The sequence below is a fragment of the Biomphalaria glabrata genome, chromosome 13 (genome assembly GCF_947242115.1).
Source record: "Biomphalaria glabrata chromosome 13, xgBioGlab47.1, whole genome shotgun sequence".
NCBI classification, from domain to species: Eukaryota; Metazoa; Mollusca; class Gastropoda; family Planorbidae; genus Biomphalaria; species Biomphalaria glabrata.
In genome coordinates this window covers 17814347-17830934 of record NC_074723.1, presented here as the reverse complement: position 1 = coordinate 17830934, position 16588 = coordinate 17814347, and the positions used below count along the sequence as shown (strand labels likewise).

General features: G+C 36.4%; 1 protein-coding gene and 1 long non-coding RNA gene across 2 annotated transcripts in view; one reads left to right on the top strand and one right to left on the bottom strand.

The window, feature by feature from the left end:
- Nucleotides 1-4034: 4034 nt before the first annotated feature.
- Nucleotides 4035-15593, top strand: LOC106057479 (C-factor-like). Its single transcript, XM_056008191.1, has 4 exons — nucleotides 4035-4669; nucleotides 5016-5154; nucleotides 6432-6600; nucleotides 15143-15593. Exons 1-4 carry the CDS (start codon nucleotides 4442-4444, stop codon nucleotides 15375-15377), a joined length of 771 nt encoding a protein of 256 aa, XP_055864166.1. The 5' UTR covers nucleotides 4035-4441; the 3' UTR covers nucleotides 15378-15593.
- LOC129922361 (uncharacterized) overlaps nucleotides 10466-16588 on the bottom strand; it is a 28245-nt gene continuing 22122 nt past the window's right edge. The window contains exon 3 of the long non-coding RNA XR_008774372.1: nucleotides 10466-11509. This is a non-coding gene — a long non-coding RNA (uncharacterized LOC129922361). The remainder of the gene's footprint in view (nucleotides 11510-16588) is intronic.

Here is a 16588-nt window from a genome sequence, read left to right as displayed (position 1 = left end):
ACTAAATAAGCTTTAAATAACTTGAACAAACTTCTTATGTGAACAAAACAACAATATAATTGTAATTACAATTTTCACAGATTTAATTTGAGGTAGAGATATTAATGAAATTTACTGATATTTAAACGAAATCTAGCTCATCACAAAATAACGTCTATACTCTTTCATGTCTCAAGATTGTCTGACGTTTTACATTTGCATTATGCTAATTTCATCATCTTAAATGCATAAAAGCATAGGATGGCTGCCTGGTCGTGCGGTTTGCACGCTGGACTGTCGTTCAGATTTATCGATGGTCCCGGGTTCAAACCCTGCCCGCTCCCATCCCCCGTCGTCCTGCGGGAGGTTTGGACTAGGAAGTAATTATCTTCAACTCTGAAGGAACATCCGAAAACATGTAAAACAAAACCACCAATCAATCGCTTAACCTCTTCTTACCGCCGCCTAGGAAACATACACATTACATAACACCCCCCCCCAATTCGAGATACAATGTGACAATGTTTTAAAATTGACATTCTAATTACTAGATCTATTTACAGGATGGGCTATTCGACTCGAAACAAATATCACAAACAACCCGAGAAAATTCAAGGTCAGGAAAGAGTCGGCGCTTATGGAAAAACCCTCGCGTGTCGCTTTTGTTTTTCTTCTTAAGTTTCCAAAATCACTTCTTAGTGTACAAATATCGTCTCTTCCCCCACTCCGCCCTCCAGTTTTCAAAGGATAATGGAATCAGTAGAATTTAAATAAAATATATTTTTTTTAAATTACTAAACCAAAAATTTAAAGAAAAATGATTCTTGGAAATAATTTGGCCGCCCCTTACATTCGGCCGCCTGCGTGCAATGCACACATTACACAATAGGTAGCGGCGGCCCTGTGTAGGCCTGCTAGTTAATTATTTAGTTGTTCTTGGAACACATGGTCAGGCCTCGTGGAACACAAGGGTTCGCCGGAACTTAGTTTGGCAAACACTGGCCTACAAGAAACGAGCTCTTTGGTCGAGCCTATACGATGTTGTAATTGGAAAACACTAAACGAAATAGTTGACTGACTAGTAACTTGAAAGCAGGGGAAACAACTCATGTACATTTATGTCATTAAAATATCAGTGAGAGATTGCGTCATCAAGTACAACGTTTCTTTTAATTTTGTTTAAAAGATTTTGGAGTTTTCTTCAGAAATGAAGATCATTACGTCCTTGGCTAAATCTCCAGCAGTGAATGGCAGAGGGTAGGGTTCAAATCCGGAACAACGTGATGATGGTCCGAATAGCATGCCACACGGCGTGGAAGTGAATCAGTTGTCTGTAAATGTCCACGACATAAGAGCAATTTACCAGTTTAACATTTCTAATTGTTCTCTGTTGTCTTTATTGCATATTCTCTACAAAGCTTTTATCATTTGACTATGTCAATCTATCTGTCACCTCACTATGCCTATCTATCTTTCAGCTTACTATGTCTATCTATCTGCCATCTCACTATGTCTATCTGTCAACTCACTATGTCAATCTATCTGTCACCTCACTATGCCTATCTATCTGTCAGCTCACTATGTCTATCTATCAGCCAGCTCACAATTGTCTATTTGTCACCTCACTATGCCTATCTATCTGTCACCTCACTATGCCTATCTATCTGTCCGCTCACTATGTCTATCTATCTGCCAGCTCACTATGTCTATCTATCTGTCAGCTCACTATGTCTATCTATCTGTCAGCTCACTATGTCTATCTATCTTTCAGCTTACTATGTCTATCTATCTGTCAGCTCACGATGTCTATCTCTCAGCTCACTATGTCTATCTATCTGCCATCTCACTATGTCTATCTGTCACCTCACTTTGTCAGTCTGTCAGCTCACTATGTCTATCTATCTGTCAGCTCACTATGTCTATCTATCTGTCAGCTACCTATGTCTATCTATCTTTCAGTTTACTATGTCTATCTATCTGTCAGCTCACTATGTCTATCAGTCTGTCAGCTCATTATGTCTAACTATCTGTCAGCTCACTATGTCTATCTATCTTTCAGCTCACTATGTTTATCTATCTATCAGCTCACTATGTCTATCTATCTGCCATCTCACTATATCTATCTGTCAACTCACTATGTCAGTCTGTCAGCTCACTATGTCTATCTATCTGTCAGCTTACTATGTCTATCTATCTGTCAGTTCACTATGTCTATCTATCTCTCAGCTCACTATGTCTATCTATCTGCCATCTCACTATATCTATCCATCTGTCAGCTCACTATGTCTATCTATCTGCCATCTCACTATATCTATCCATCTGTCAGCTCACTATGTCTATCTATCTGTCAGCTTACTATGTCTATCTATCTGCCATCTCACTATATCTATCCATCTGTCAGCTCACTATGTCTATCTATCTAATATCAGCTCACTATGTCTATCTATCTGCCATCTCACTATATCTATCCATCTGTCAGCTCACTATGTCTATCTATCTGTCAGCTTACTATGTCTATCTATCTGTCAGCTCACATGTCTATCTATCTGTCAGCTCACAATGTCTATCTATCTGTCAACTCACTATGTCTATCTATCTGTCAAATCACTATGTCTGTCTGTCAGCTCACTATGTCAATCTATCTGTCACCTCACTATGCCTATCTATGTTTAAGCTTACTATGTCTATCTATCTGTCAGCTCACTATGTCTATCAGTCTGTCAGCTCACTATGTCTAACTATCTCTCAGCTCACTATGTCTATCTATCTCTCAGCTCACTATGTCTATCTATCTGCTATCTCACTATGTCTATCTGTCAACTCACTATGTCAGTCTGTCATCTCATTATGTCTATCTATTTGTCAGCTCACTATGTATATCTATCTCTCAGCTCACTATGTCTATCCATCTGTCAGCTCACTATGTCTATCTATCTGTCAGCTTACTATGTCCATCTATCTGTCAGCTCACTATGTCTATCTATCTGTCAGCTCACTATATCTATCTGTCAGCTCACTATATCTATTTGTAAGCTCACTATGTCTATTTATCTGACAACTCACTATGTCTATCTATATGTCTGGTACAAGTTCCGTACACGTTATTTCTCCCACACTCATATCGGATCAAATTGAAGTTTCGCACAATTATTTTTTGTACCTAATAAAAACAAATCGATAAAAACAAATTTAGCCAGTTAATAAATTAATTATTGGTAATTAATTATTTTCTTTGGTATCGAACACGGGAAATTAATTATACTTGACAGATGTGGCGGTAAAAGTTTAATTACTCATCTTTATACTTTCTGTAGAGAAATAAATCGTCGCTTAAAAGTTTGAAACTAACAATAGATATCTATGAAACCGAAAATTTTCATAAGCACTTGGGTTGCGCACTGTTTAGTGTATTGGCTTGAAGAGTCTTGAGCCCTAGAGTTCAAATTCAAAAGGTTCTTAAAAATTAGACATTTTGCTGTCAAAACGGTCGAATATCCAAATAGCGTTTAACAATCATTCTTTTGACGTCTTATGTTTACCAATAAAAGAGGTCTCGCTTAACATGAAGATAATATTACGATAAATACGCCTAATAATACTTTTGCTACTCTATTTAGTTTGACCCGCCTTTTTTTTAAATAGGATAAATAATGATATATAAATATCATGCGAATGCGATTCTGCTGTTTAGGAATGCATGAAAACGCTTGGCGTTGGGGCTTCGCCCCGAACCCCAGACCCCTAGCTGTCAAGAGAAGGGCCATTAACATAAGTGTTTTTCTTTCTTTCTTTTTTTTTTCTTTTGCCAAAGGTTCAGAAATTCTGCTATAATTGTAAGACCACTTTTTGTATTTCTTATATGTGCTGTGTATATGCGTTTTTACATAGTGTTAGGGTTTTCTTTGTGTTCGGATTAGGGTTTTAAAAAAATCCCCCCCCCCTCAAAAGTTTTGGATCTGGTAATGATACAATTACAATAACTATAAGCTTTGTTTTTTTTAAAAAGGTATTTTTAAAAATTGACTCGATGAGAGTAAAAGATTAGTTTGCAGGTCTACCCAAAACGTTATAAACTTTTTTTCTAGGAACTGGCGGATAATGTATGCGTACGTGTGGAGAGATATAACCGTTTATTTTAATAGATGCAGACGTATTTCTCATTAAGTTAATATTATTCATAACAGGTGGTCTTATCCAGCATAAATAATTTTGTTTACGTTTAGTGCGCAGGCAATTTTGTTTTTCTCTATTATAAGCATTGTTGAGTCTGCTTTGTTGGTTTACTTGTATGCATCTAATGTGATCTAGTCTAATTCTTGTCTTGAGAGAGGCTTTCCGTTCAGATAAGTGCCTACTGTAAAAAGTACGATAGGCCCACATATTATAAGCTAAAGATTACCTAAGGCTAACTGTTTGGTCACGGACTACAAAGTCAACGCCTGCTCTAAGGAAGAAAAGCCAAATGTCTATTTGGGCTAAAACAATTTTGGTGACAGGGGCGTCTCGAGGGCTTGGTCTCGAGTTCGTCAGGCAACTGTTAGAACTACCCACTCCTCCAGAGGTTTTGATTGCTGCATGTCGAGATCCTGAGAAAGCTGAAAACTTACAGAGACTCGCCAAGTCCAACAGAGCTGTTAAAATTGTGAAGCTAGACGTAGAGAAAGATGATGAGATAGACAAAACTGTGGAGGTAAATATCGGTTCAGAGAACTGCATAATGCTTTTCTTTTTCCCGTTTATTTTAAATTGCCAAATTAATCGTTTGATTTATATTTCTACTTCAGAAATCATGTTTAACCCTTGAGACGCGAATTGTAATTCCATTTTGTATGTATTCATTCTAAAAAAGCTCAGCACCGTAAGGGTTAATGATAACAATAAGGTAATTAGCATATTGACTCTTCTTTTCAAAGAGTAGTTTTACAATTTTCTTACCTAAAAAAATACATTGGACTTGATGACGTTCTTGATACTGTTAAATACAATTATTATAGATTCATTAAAAAGTTCAGACTGACCTGAATTTTAACCCACAGGTTGTGTCCAACTATGTCGGTGAGAGGGGCTTGAACCTGCTCATTAATAATGCTGGCATTCTATACAAACAATTGCCAGGGAATATTGCAGACGTGACGAGAGAAATCATGCAGAAGCACTTTAGTGTGAACGTTACAAGTAAGCACAAAAAAATATATTTTGATAAGTTTTACTTGAGTATATTCTGGCTAGATCAGGCAAGGGAGGGAAATATGTGTTAGCACTTAACTCCCTTGCAGAACAAACACTCAACTTTAATCTGTAACATGTGATGATGGCGTGTCCCGCACAGTTAGCCTGGTATAGAATAGGAAAATGGCGGGGGTCTTAGTGTACGCGGTCGCTTGCCGCGAGTCTGACCCAGCCGTCAGACAGGTGAGAGGGAGCTCTTGTTCATTTTTGCTGGCCTAGAGTTCCAAGAGCCGAAGGCTCAACTCTACCTGACAGTTTAAGAAGAAGAAGAATAAGCTTATTAGATCAAGCATGGGTTTAAGACAAATCACAAACAAATATTAATAATAGTAAGAAGAAACACGCATAAAATATTGTATCTTTGTATACTGTCCAGGCGACCTAATTAAGTTAAGTGGCAATGCGCCTGGCTGCTGAATCTGCTGTCTCTTTGTATCATTGTAAATACGGAACAATTAGCAACTGGATATTTACACAAATGAAACAAGTATAACGTTAATACCAGTACCTTTGTTTTAAAAACATAAAGTAGAAAACCATTGTCTTTTAATCGTTAAGTGAAAAAAAAGTAAACAGTCAAATATTCTTTTTATACTAAGCCTAATCGGAATAGAAGTTAACTACACATTTCTTTTTTTTCTACATTTATAGAGCACATTACACATTCATTTGTGTGTGTTTAATTTCAGTATTTTCTGTAGCCAATCAACAGCCCTATTGATCTGTGTTTTCTATCTTTGCTGCTCATTGTTATAAATCATTTTCCCTATCATCATCATCATCATCATCATCATCATCATCAAACTCCATTAGAGTGAGGGCTTGAGAGGCTCAAATCCTCTCTTGCAAAAGCCCTGTGACAGAAACCCTGCTGTCTTGCGTAGTGCATAAATGTCACCATACAAGTCGAGAATTTTGGGTTTCCCAGACCTGTCGAGACGGAGATCTGCAACAAAATATGAGACACAGTTTCTTCTTGATCATTATAGAGAAAAATTACATTAATCTTTTTGAATTAAGTTTATAAAGATTTATAAATTTAGTTGCAGTAACAATGTACATGTTTAATAAATTAGGCACCAACTAGAGCAGGTAGATAAAGCAGATAGATTTAGTACAGCGGAAACATTAATAACCTTTCACCTCGAGGCTCATTAACAACCATCCATTAAAAAAATGCCGTCTAGTTTTTGCACTCCTCAAGTGTGTATTAACATTTGAAGGTCAGGTTATGATGTCCCAGAAATGTCTGCCTCTGCTCCTAAAAGCATCATCACTGTCAGGGAGCAATGAGTTAAGCACAAGCAAAGCTGCTGTCATAATGATATCCGCCATACGTGGTTCTCAAACATTGATCAATGCTGAGGGTCCGCTGGGATTCATACACTACAAGTAAGTCTAAACATCAAACTGTAAACGCTCTGTTTTGTAGAAAAAAAAATGTGATTAATAAAATAATGTTCAAAGACAATAGACAACTAACTGCTTGTTCGTCAAGATTTAACCCAAGGCGTAACATTTATTACCTTACATATAGACAACGGATGGTCACAAAATAGCAAGTATTATGTTTGAGTTCTTAAAGTTATCGTTGAAATATGGGGGGTCAATACCCGAAGACTCCATAAGAGGGGCTCCTATAATTGCGATAAATAAACATCACAATTTCGACGGGTCAGCAAATTAGACAATTTTTAAAAAACTACACTGTCGTTGCTAAGAAGTGTCCGTTTGTAAGGTGCTCATAATATATAAATAAAGCTCCAGATTAACGGCAGATTAACACAGGGCCTATATAAGGTAATTATAAAATTAACTTGAAAAAAAAAACAAGCTTAGAAGTGTTATATTATTAATTAGTTAGGATCAGTTATGTAACAATAATAGCAACAATAAATGTGTGCGATTAGAATTATGTTTACCTTTTATTATTTTGTTTAGCGCTATTTCATGTTTTTAACTGTTTCACTACGCTTTGATCCTATCACTTCTCTGGACTAGTTGAGAAAATGGGGGAGAGGGGAAAGAAAGGGATATCTGGGTGAATTTTACCGTAGTCACTTTTTAAATGCATTTATTAAAAAATAAATAAACAAAAGTGAGAACGACCTGAGTTCGAACTAATGGCTCTTGTCTCCGTAAGCCGAAGTACTAACCACTGCTATTAATGTGATTATGAAAATAAAAGATTGTATAGTTATCTATTGTTTGTTTGAAACTTACTTTAAAACGGCGACCTATAAAGGGGACTAACTCTGCTTATACACCACTCCAGTGAAGTGTGAGCAGGTCAGGCAGGCGCGAGTGTGTTAGGCCTATTCTCTTCTGCTGCTCAACATTAAATTCATTTGTAACAGTAGGCTGGTGGTAGCTCTACTGGGTGGTGGGCCCAATCTGTGCACCTCGGTCTGCGACCAAGGGGCTAGAGTCGCCTAAGCAACCAGACAGCACAATTAAACTAAGCTAAACTAATCTAGCTAACTAAAAGAAAGCAATAACGAAACTTTTACTTTAGGATAAATAAAACAAAAAGAAACTTTATTTACATACACAAATAAATCAATAATAAAATATAACATATAGAGCTACACTAACACTACAACTGAACTCAGCAACTAACTAAAACCCTCTAAATTAGTCTAAATCTACACCACTACAAACACTAACAAACTAACCAAACCAACTATCTAACTACATCACGACAATTACTACCCTAGACCTAAGCTTAGAATTAACAAAATATAACAAAAAAAGGTACATGGAGGCGATGGCAGACTAATGGCAGTAGACTAACAACAGCCTACAGGCAGTAGACTAACAACAGCCTACAGGCAGTAGACTAACAACAGCCTACAGGCAGTAGACTAACAACAGCGGTACTGCAGTAAGGATAGCCTGCAAAAATCAATACATAAAAACGTTAAAAAATAGTAAAAAGTTAAAAAAAGCTAGACTAGACCTAGTCTAGTACACAAACCGACCTAGAGACATGAGGTAATTACATATTAGTAATTAGCCTCCATGTAGCTAATAAAAGCCACAGAATTTTAGGTCAAGTCTACGCCACAACCCACACAGGCTGGGTAGACAATAAACAGATCTAGATAACATCAGATAAAAGTCACAACAATACACATAAGATCTAGGTTAATGAGCCGGCTTATGCCAGCCGCCATCTTGTACATAAAAGTACAACAAAATTAAAAATAATATTATCTGCCAACTACGCTTCAGAAACTACCAAAAAGAATCACTAATAAAATAAAAATACATAAGAATATAAGATAATAAAATATTTACAAATAGACATAGTATAGAAAAACAATAAGGGGATTATTAGGGATAGCTGGGGGGGGGGGGGGGGAAGGAAGGGGTGACGCTATCCAGCTTAATGGACCTTCCGGTTCCATCATAGACAATCATGGCTAATTAACTAGCCAGTGATGCCACTACACTAATCAGTCCACATCTAGACTATAACAGTAGATGTAGGAATAACTAATACAAATACAAACTAAAGAAATAAAATAAAAACATTTTCCAACTTACAGGCGGTCCCAGCTGAAATTACACTACACACAATTAGCTCTACACCGGCACCACTGTCAGCACTGACCACTGGTCAAGACAAAAGAGGGCTCAACGTGGTTCTGGAGCTAGCTATAACTGGTCAGCGCGAACATATCGGAGAGCATGACGTCACGCTAATTACCTAAAACTAAACTGGACTACTGATACGCCTAATTTGTACCTAGCCGTACGCTATAATAAAATCTAGAAAATTACTAAAGACACGGACTACACAACATTATATACCAAATTAAACAGCATAAAAAAGAGAATCTTAAAAATTAAATCTTACAAAAATACAAAAAGGAAGAAGAAAGATATTTATGTTCTAAACTCGTACAGGGACCCTATACAGCTTCTAGACTTGCACTTAAACTGAAATTAGAAAATAACTACTAACCTAACCTAAGCGCTAAAGACAAAAATACGTAGAACTAATCAGGGACAAAGAAATGGAAACAGTGCCAACAACTCTAAGGCTAGTTAACTATTTTTAAAACTACTTTTCCTCTACAAGTAAAACACAAATAACAGAAAAAGACTAAAACTAGCAGAAGTTATAAATAGCGGAAACTACAAACACACAGCACTGACCGATGCAAGAAGAAAAGACACTAAATTAAATTATTCTAGCCTGGCCTATATAAAGTAAATAGATTGAAATACAGATAAAAATAGATAACAAATAGACCTAGGATAGCACGCTCACATTCACCCCCGCTCAAGACTTTTGCGTCCCCGCAAAACGAAATACAGACTAAAACGTCAAAATATATACAGCAGAAAAATAAAAATTCACACAAAATACAAATCATAAAACAGATACTGCAGGAATAAAATAAAAATAAATTCATTCAAAAGAACAGAGAACTATAACCATAGCCCTCGGTACTACCTATACATTAATAGTAATAAATGACTTCACAAGTGGCAAAGCTTACAACAGAAAACTGAAAATACAGGTAATACAAAACATAAAACATACAAAAATAGAGATAATATAACACATAAGGCATAACATCTTAAAAAAGGGAATGATAAACAAAAAATAATATAAGGAAAACTACACGGTTAAAGTCATTAAGCAAATGACGCCCTAGCCCAACATGCTAAGATTAGTCACACAGACCAACAGGAACTCTATGAGGCTTAACTCAGTTCCTTAGCCACACAGGCTAAAACAAAGTCACACAGACTTATACAAAGCCACCCAGGCTTCAAACAGGTCCATAGTCACACAGACTTATGGACAGCCACTGAAGGCTCACAATGGTCACAAAGACCAAAACATTAAAAAATAAAACACCACATAGCTGACATGTTCAGCCAAATGGCAAAACACAAAAAAACTGGTACAAGTGTCATAACACAACCTGAAGCTACAGTGCTATAACCTATGCAAACAGGGCATCTAACAGTGGTTGTAATACATGAAAAAAAATACATACAAAACAAAAGTACCACTGTCAGACAAATCAACTTAATATGACATTAATGAGCACCTTAAGTACTCCAAAAAAAGTCAAACTACTAAAAAAACATTACATGGCCTTCCAAAGGCAAGAACAAAAACCATTATATGCCTTCCAAAGGCAACTACCGAGTGCTGCAATGTGCCATTTATCTATGTCATGGCCTCCAAGGCAAAACAACATTAACGAGTACCTTGACGATACATCACAACTTTCATGACTAGAAGAATGCACACCAGCGACCAACAACCTAAGCTCAATATTGGCTATTGAAAGCCCAATAAAGACTTTAAAAAAATATCTACTAGGTTGCAAAACCATTAGTAGAGCAAGCATGAAATATACAAAAATAAAAAAATCATTATACAAAATACATCAAAGCATAAATACAAATTAAAAATAATATGCATAAATACATTAAAACAAGTCAAAGTATAAAAGGAGCCACACAATGAACAGTGTGATAAGAACATATAAAAAACATTTAATAAAAGGGAAAAAGACACGACAGGTTTGCTCTGCTCTTGACGACTTCTACATCTCTGGCCGGTCCACCACCGCTGTCCAGTAGAGATGACCAGCGGCTGACACAGGACACCCAGTAAGTGAGGAGCGAAATCCATGTGGTTTACAGAAAGATGACGTGGAAGGCTTTCTTCAGTGGCGACCTCAAGATGTGAGGGCCATTAAACCATACGTTGCAACTGGGCGGACAGTCGTCCTAATGGACAAACTGGTCCAGTTGTTTATAACACAGAGGTGGAAGTGGGGCACCTCTGTCAGTCCAGTACATGGCTACTTGCAAAAAAACCCGTGCTGGAACTGTCTAAGTTTTGGTAGTATCGCTTAACACATTCAATAACAAAGTTTGGCGATGACACATCAGTCCAGACTTCAACTGTCATCTCGCCATCCGTTAACATTGGGCTGACATCTCTCCGAAGGCATGGGAGAGCTGCAGACTTGTCCTCGGATCATGCCATTCCGAGGCCCCTCAACTTCAGCCTGGGACCGCTGCATCCTTCCTGCCGCTGCTGCCATTCTGCCAACCTAACCTAACCTAGCAACCCTAACACTAACCCATAACAACAAATACTAACTACCTCACAATGCACTACAACAACTTCCTAGAACTACATCCTACCAACTTCTAGGCCTAGCTCTTCAACGACAATAAAAAACTTTACCGACTATGGAAACCACAACATAAAACAAAACAACAAACTAGACTATCCATATCCTAAACACTTCCTATCAACCTACAACAAAATAAACACTGCTGCCATTCTGCCAACCTAATAAATCCTAACACTGCGCCAACGAAGCCTAACCAAAACCTAAATCAACCTAACAAAAGTCTCAAAAAAAACCTAACAACAACCTAATCCCTAAGAAAACAATGTGTGTCTGATCACTTAAGCACAGATCCCACTTCTGACACCAAAAAATGTGAGCAGGTCAGGCAGGCGCGAGTGTGTTAGGCCTATTCTCTTCTGCTGCTCAACATTAAATTCATTTGTAACAGTAGGCTGGTGGTAGCTCTACTGGGTGGTGGGCCCAATCTGTGCACCTCGGTCTGCGACCAAGGGGCTAGAGTCGCCTAAGCAACCAGACAGCACAATTAAACTAAGCTAAACTAATCTAGCTAACTAAAAGAAAGCAATAACGAAACCTTTACTTTAGGATAAATAAAACAAAAAGAAACTTTATTTACATACACAAATAAATCAATAATAAAATATAACATATAGAGCTACACTAACACTACAACTGAACTCAGCAACTAACTAAAACCCTCTAAATTAGTCTAAATCTACACCACTACAAACACTAACAAACTAACCAAACCAACTATCTAACTACATCACGACAATTACTACCCTAGACCTAAGCTTAGAATTAACAAAATATAACAAAAAAAGGTACATGGAGGCGATGGCAGACTAATGGCAGTAGACTAACAACAGCCTACAGGCAGTAGACTAACAACAGCCTACAGGCAGTAGACTAACAACAGCCTACAGGCAGTAGACTAACAACAGCGGTACTGCAGTAAGGATAGCCTGCAAAAATCAATACATAAAAACGTTAAAAAATAGTAAAAAGTTAAAAAAAGCTAGACTAGACCTAGTCTAGTACACAAACCGACCTAGAGACATGAGGTAATTACATATTAGTAATTAGCCTCCATGTAGCTAATAAAAGCCACAGAATTTTAGGTCAAGTCTACGCCACAACCCACACAGGCTGGGTAGACAATAAACAGATCTAGATAACATCAGATAAAAGTCACAACAATACACATAAGATCTAGGTTAATGAGCCGGCTTATGCCAGCCGCCATCTTGTACATAAAAGTACAACAAAATTAAAAATAATATTATCTGCCAACTACGCTTCAGAAACTACCAAAAAGAATCACTAATAAAATAAAAATACATAAGAATATAAGATAATAAAATATTTACAAATAGACATAGTATAGAAAAACAATAAGGGGATTATTAGGGATAGCTGGGGGGGGGGGGGGAAGGAAGGGGTGACGCTATCCAGCTTAATGGACCTTCCGGTTCCATCATAGACAATCATGGCTAATTAACTAGCCAGTGATGCCACTACACTAATCAGTCCACATCTAGACTATAACAGTAGATGTAGGAATAACTAATACAAATACAAACTAAAGAAATAAAATAAAAACATTTTCCAACTTACAGGCGGTCCCAGCTGAAATTACACTACACACAATTAGCTCTACACCGGCACCACTGTCAGCACTGACCACTGGTCAAGACAAAAGAGGGCTCAACGTGGTTCTGGAGCTAGCTATAACTGGTCAGCGCGAACATATCGGAGAGCATGACGTCACGCTAATTACCTAAAACTAAACTGGACTACTGATACGCCTAATTTGTACCTAGCCGTACGCTATAATAAAATCTAGAAAATTACTAAAGACACGGACTACACAACATTATATACCAAATTAAACAGCATAAAAAAGAGAATCTTAAAAATTAAATCTTACAAAAATACAAAAAGGAAGAAGAAAGATATTTATGTTCTAAACTCGTACAGGGACCCTATACAGCTTCTAGACTTGCACTTAAACTGAAATTAGAAAATAACTACTAACCTAACCTAAGCGCTAAAGACAAAAATACGTAGAACTAATCAGGGACAAAGAAATGGAAACAGTGCCAACAACTCTAAGGCTAGTTAACTATTTTTAAAACTACTTTTCCTCTACAAGTAAAACACAAATAACAGAAAAAGACTAAAACTAGCAGAAGTTATAAATAGCGGAAACTACAAACACACAGCACTGACCGATGCAAGAAGAAAAGACACTAAATTAAATTATTCTAGCCTGGCCTATATAAAGTAAATAGATTGAAATACAGATAAAAATAGATAACAAATAGACCTAGGATAGCACGCTCACAGAAGTATAATTACTTTCCCTTGCTCCAGATACTAAAAAGATTAATTAATAGAATAGTTAATAAACTAATTGTTGTTGTTTTTTTCTTATTGATTCTTGCGTTGTCAGATAAAAGAAATGAATGTGCAAATTTTCAGCTTGATCCGAAACAGGGTGTCGGATAAATTACTTTTTACCAGACAGATAGACAAAGTGAGTCGATATAAGCTTTTAAAAAAATATATACTTCTTTTTTTACTACAATATGCATATTAAATATATTTTTACAAAACATAAAATAAGATTACATGTACAAGAACTCTAAAATATGGCATTCTTTTAGATATATGTATTGTAAAGGGGATTTTTATTAAAACTTTAGAAAAAAAGTGAGGGAGCCTCCACAAAAATTCTGCATAGGGTCTCCAACTACTTAAATCCGGCCTAGGCGGCCATGCCTAGTGGACTAACAAGTTTGATGTTTGCATTAGATTTTCTTCTGTCAGTCCTTTGCTATCTAAGGAACTAGATCTATGCATCACGCCCACTATTTCCACGGAGCCACTATACTATTCCTAATAGTAAACCACTGCTGACTTTGATAAAGTCTGCGATCTACAGTGTATAAATATATACCCTTAGTTTTTGTTTATTTAATGGGGTGGGGTGTATATTTTCTCTGGGTATTAAAAAAACATCCCATGTAGCCTTTAGCATGGATGGCTGCCTGGTCGTGCGGTAGGTGTGCATGACTGTCGTTTCTGTGTCTTGATGGTCTCGGGTTCATACCCTGCCTGCTGCAATTCATCGTCTTCCTGCGGGAGGTTTGGGCTAGGATGTAGATTACCTTCACATCTGAAGCAACGACAACATTGAACAAACATTCAATTTAAAAGAGAATAGTTGACGTGTACGATACGTGCGACAATTTACCTCCCTTTTGGCCAAACTAAAATTGTTATGTGATAATTATGTGATAATTAGATTGTGTCTCGATAGTTATTTTCAGCGAACAATATGTTGTTGTTTATTTGCTTCCCGACTGTCTGTCACGCTTAGATTTAAATAAATTAATAAATACAAAGGTTATTGCACCTCCGATTTTTCTAAACATTCATCGTGTTTGATATAAATCTGATTGCAACGGCAGCCTTTGATCTTTCGTAGCGTTCTCGTTTTTCAAAAATTAAATGACTGATATTGCATTCATGTAGGTCTAAACTTATTTTTTAAATATAATTTGAAAGACAGTTCCTGTTACAGTGAACGTATGTAGAATATAAACACAGACGCGAATGCGATTTAGTTTTGAGTCTGTGTAATTATATGTAAGTGTAAGTCCAACTGACTCTCAAATGACATCATTTTTTTTTAATTTTTGCTGCAAACTTCTTGTTGATAAATAAATATCAGTAAGACCAGATATAAACTAAAGTTCTGAGCTTTTTTTTTTTTTTTTCCATTTCAGATGTTCCAAAACTGCACTGGACATGGCTACGGTCCTTCTTGCTAGAGAGTTGAGAGATGTTGGCATCTTGGTGACTGCATTGCACCCTGGCTGGGTAAAGACAGATATGGGCTCCAGTGAGGCCCCTTTGGGCATTGAAGAAAGCATCCGAGATTGTCTTCAAACCATTGGAAGAGCCGGCGAAGAGAGCAATGGGAAATTGATTGACCTCAAAGGAAATATTTTACCTTACTAAATTTCAGATCCGAATTTGGCAGCTAGCTAATGTTATGTTCTAGTAAATAAAAAAAACAGGTTTTATAAAGTAATAATTTTATATTTCATGTAAGATCAGTATTTATTTTTATACGTTATAGTTTCTAAAAGCACTACTGTACATCAAAATATGTGAAACTATTCAGATTGAAAACATATTTTGAAATTAATGGCAAGCAGAGAAGAAATTAAAACCTTAAAATTTGAACACAAACGTATTCATCTTCTTTATATTATAAAGTAAAAAGTAAGGCGTATGTATGTAGGCCTATGTATGTATGTCCCGCATGGAAAACAAATCCGTTTGACCAATCTTGATAAAACTTGGCAGAAATGTTCCTCGGGTGCTAACTGGAACCGTAACGTATGTATAGTAGCCCTAAAATAAACTCAAGACCCTCAAAAAAAAAAGGTTGCCCAACTCTATGAAAATGATAATATTTTATGGATCTAGGTCATGTTTACAGAGACATGATCGAAAGGATCTAGATCTAATTTTTAAAACTACACTTCGTACAGATAGTTTTTTTTACTTTGACGCATGGAAATACAAACTATAGTCTATTGATTTCATTATTTACCTTCAAATTTGTGTTTCAAAAGCATTTTTACATGTTTCGTTCCTGTGAATTTAGACATCCTGACGCACTTTATAATCTCATTCATCTCGCTCTCTTTTCTTTTTTTAATAGATATGAATGTATCGGCTTCACGAGTAAACCCATTTTCGCAAAACTTCTTTTATTTTCGTGGCGAAAGAGAGAAACATGAAAGGATCATTAGCTAAGTTTAACATACATCTAAATCCAATCTACTTGATTAGTAAACACAAACTTAGGCCCGCAGGCTGCGGGTAATGTCCGGCTAGAAGGATATATAATAACACAACTTTTATGATAATGAAAATCTAACCCCAACTATAACATATATAAAATAGCAATCCTAAATTTATTACTAATTCAAGACCAGCCTAATGTAAACTAGGCTCAAAACGTTAGAATTTAATAATTGTTTCACTAGACAATGAGCCTAACCACAAATGGGACTTAAAAATACAGAGGTACCTACAAACATATCAACGTATTTAGAATTCTGGAAACATTTGTAAAATGTGTCATTCAATAGTTGTCATACTATAGGCATACTTTAAATGTATAATATAAATGTAATGTTAAATGAATCATAATTAAA

Bases quoted from the DNA above. Each gene is read 5' to 3' on its own strand.
- LOC106057479 (XM_056008191.1), top strand. From the start codon at position 4,442: ATGTCTATTTGGGCTAAAACAATTTTGGTGACAGGGGCGTCTCGAGGG. The intron at 4,670-5,015 runs GTAAATATCGGT...TTTAACCCACAG, and splicing joins AGATAGACAAAACTGTGGAG to GTTGTGTCCAACTATGTCGG. The intron at 5,155-6,431 runs GTAAGCACAAAA...TAACATTTGAAG, and splicing joins CTTTAGTGTGAACGTTACAA to GTCAGGTTATGATGTCCCAG.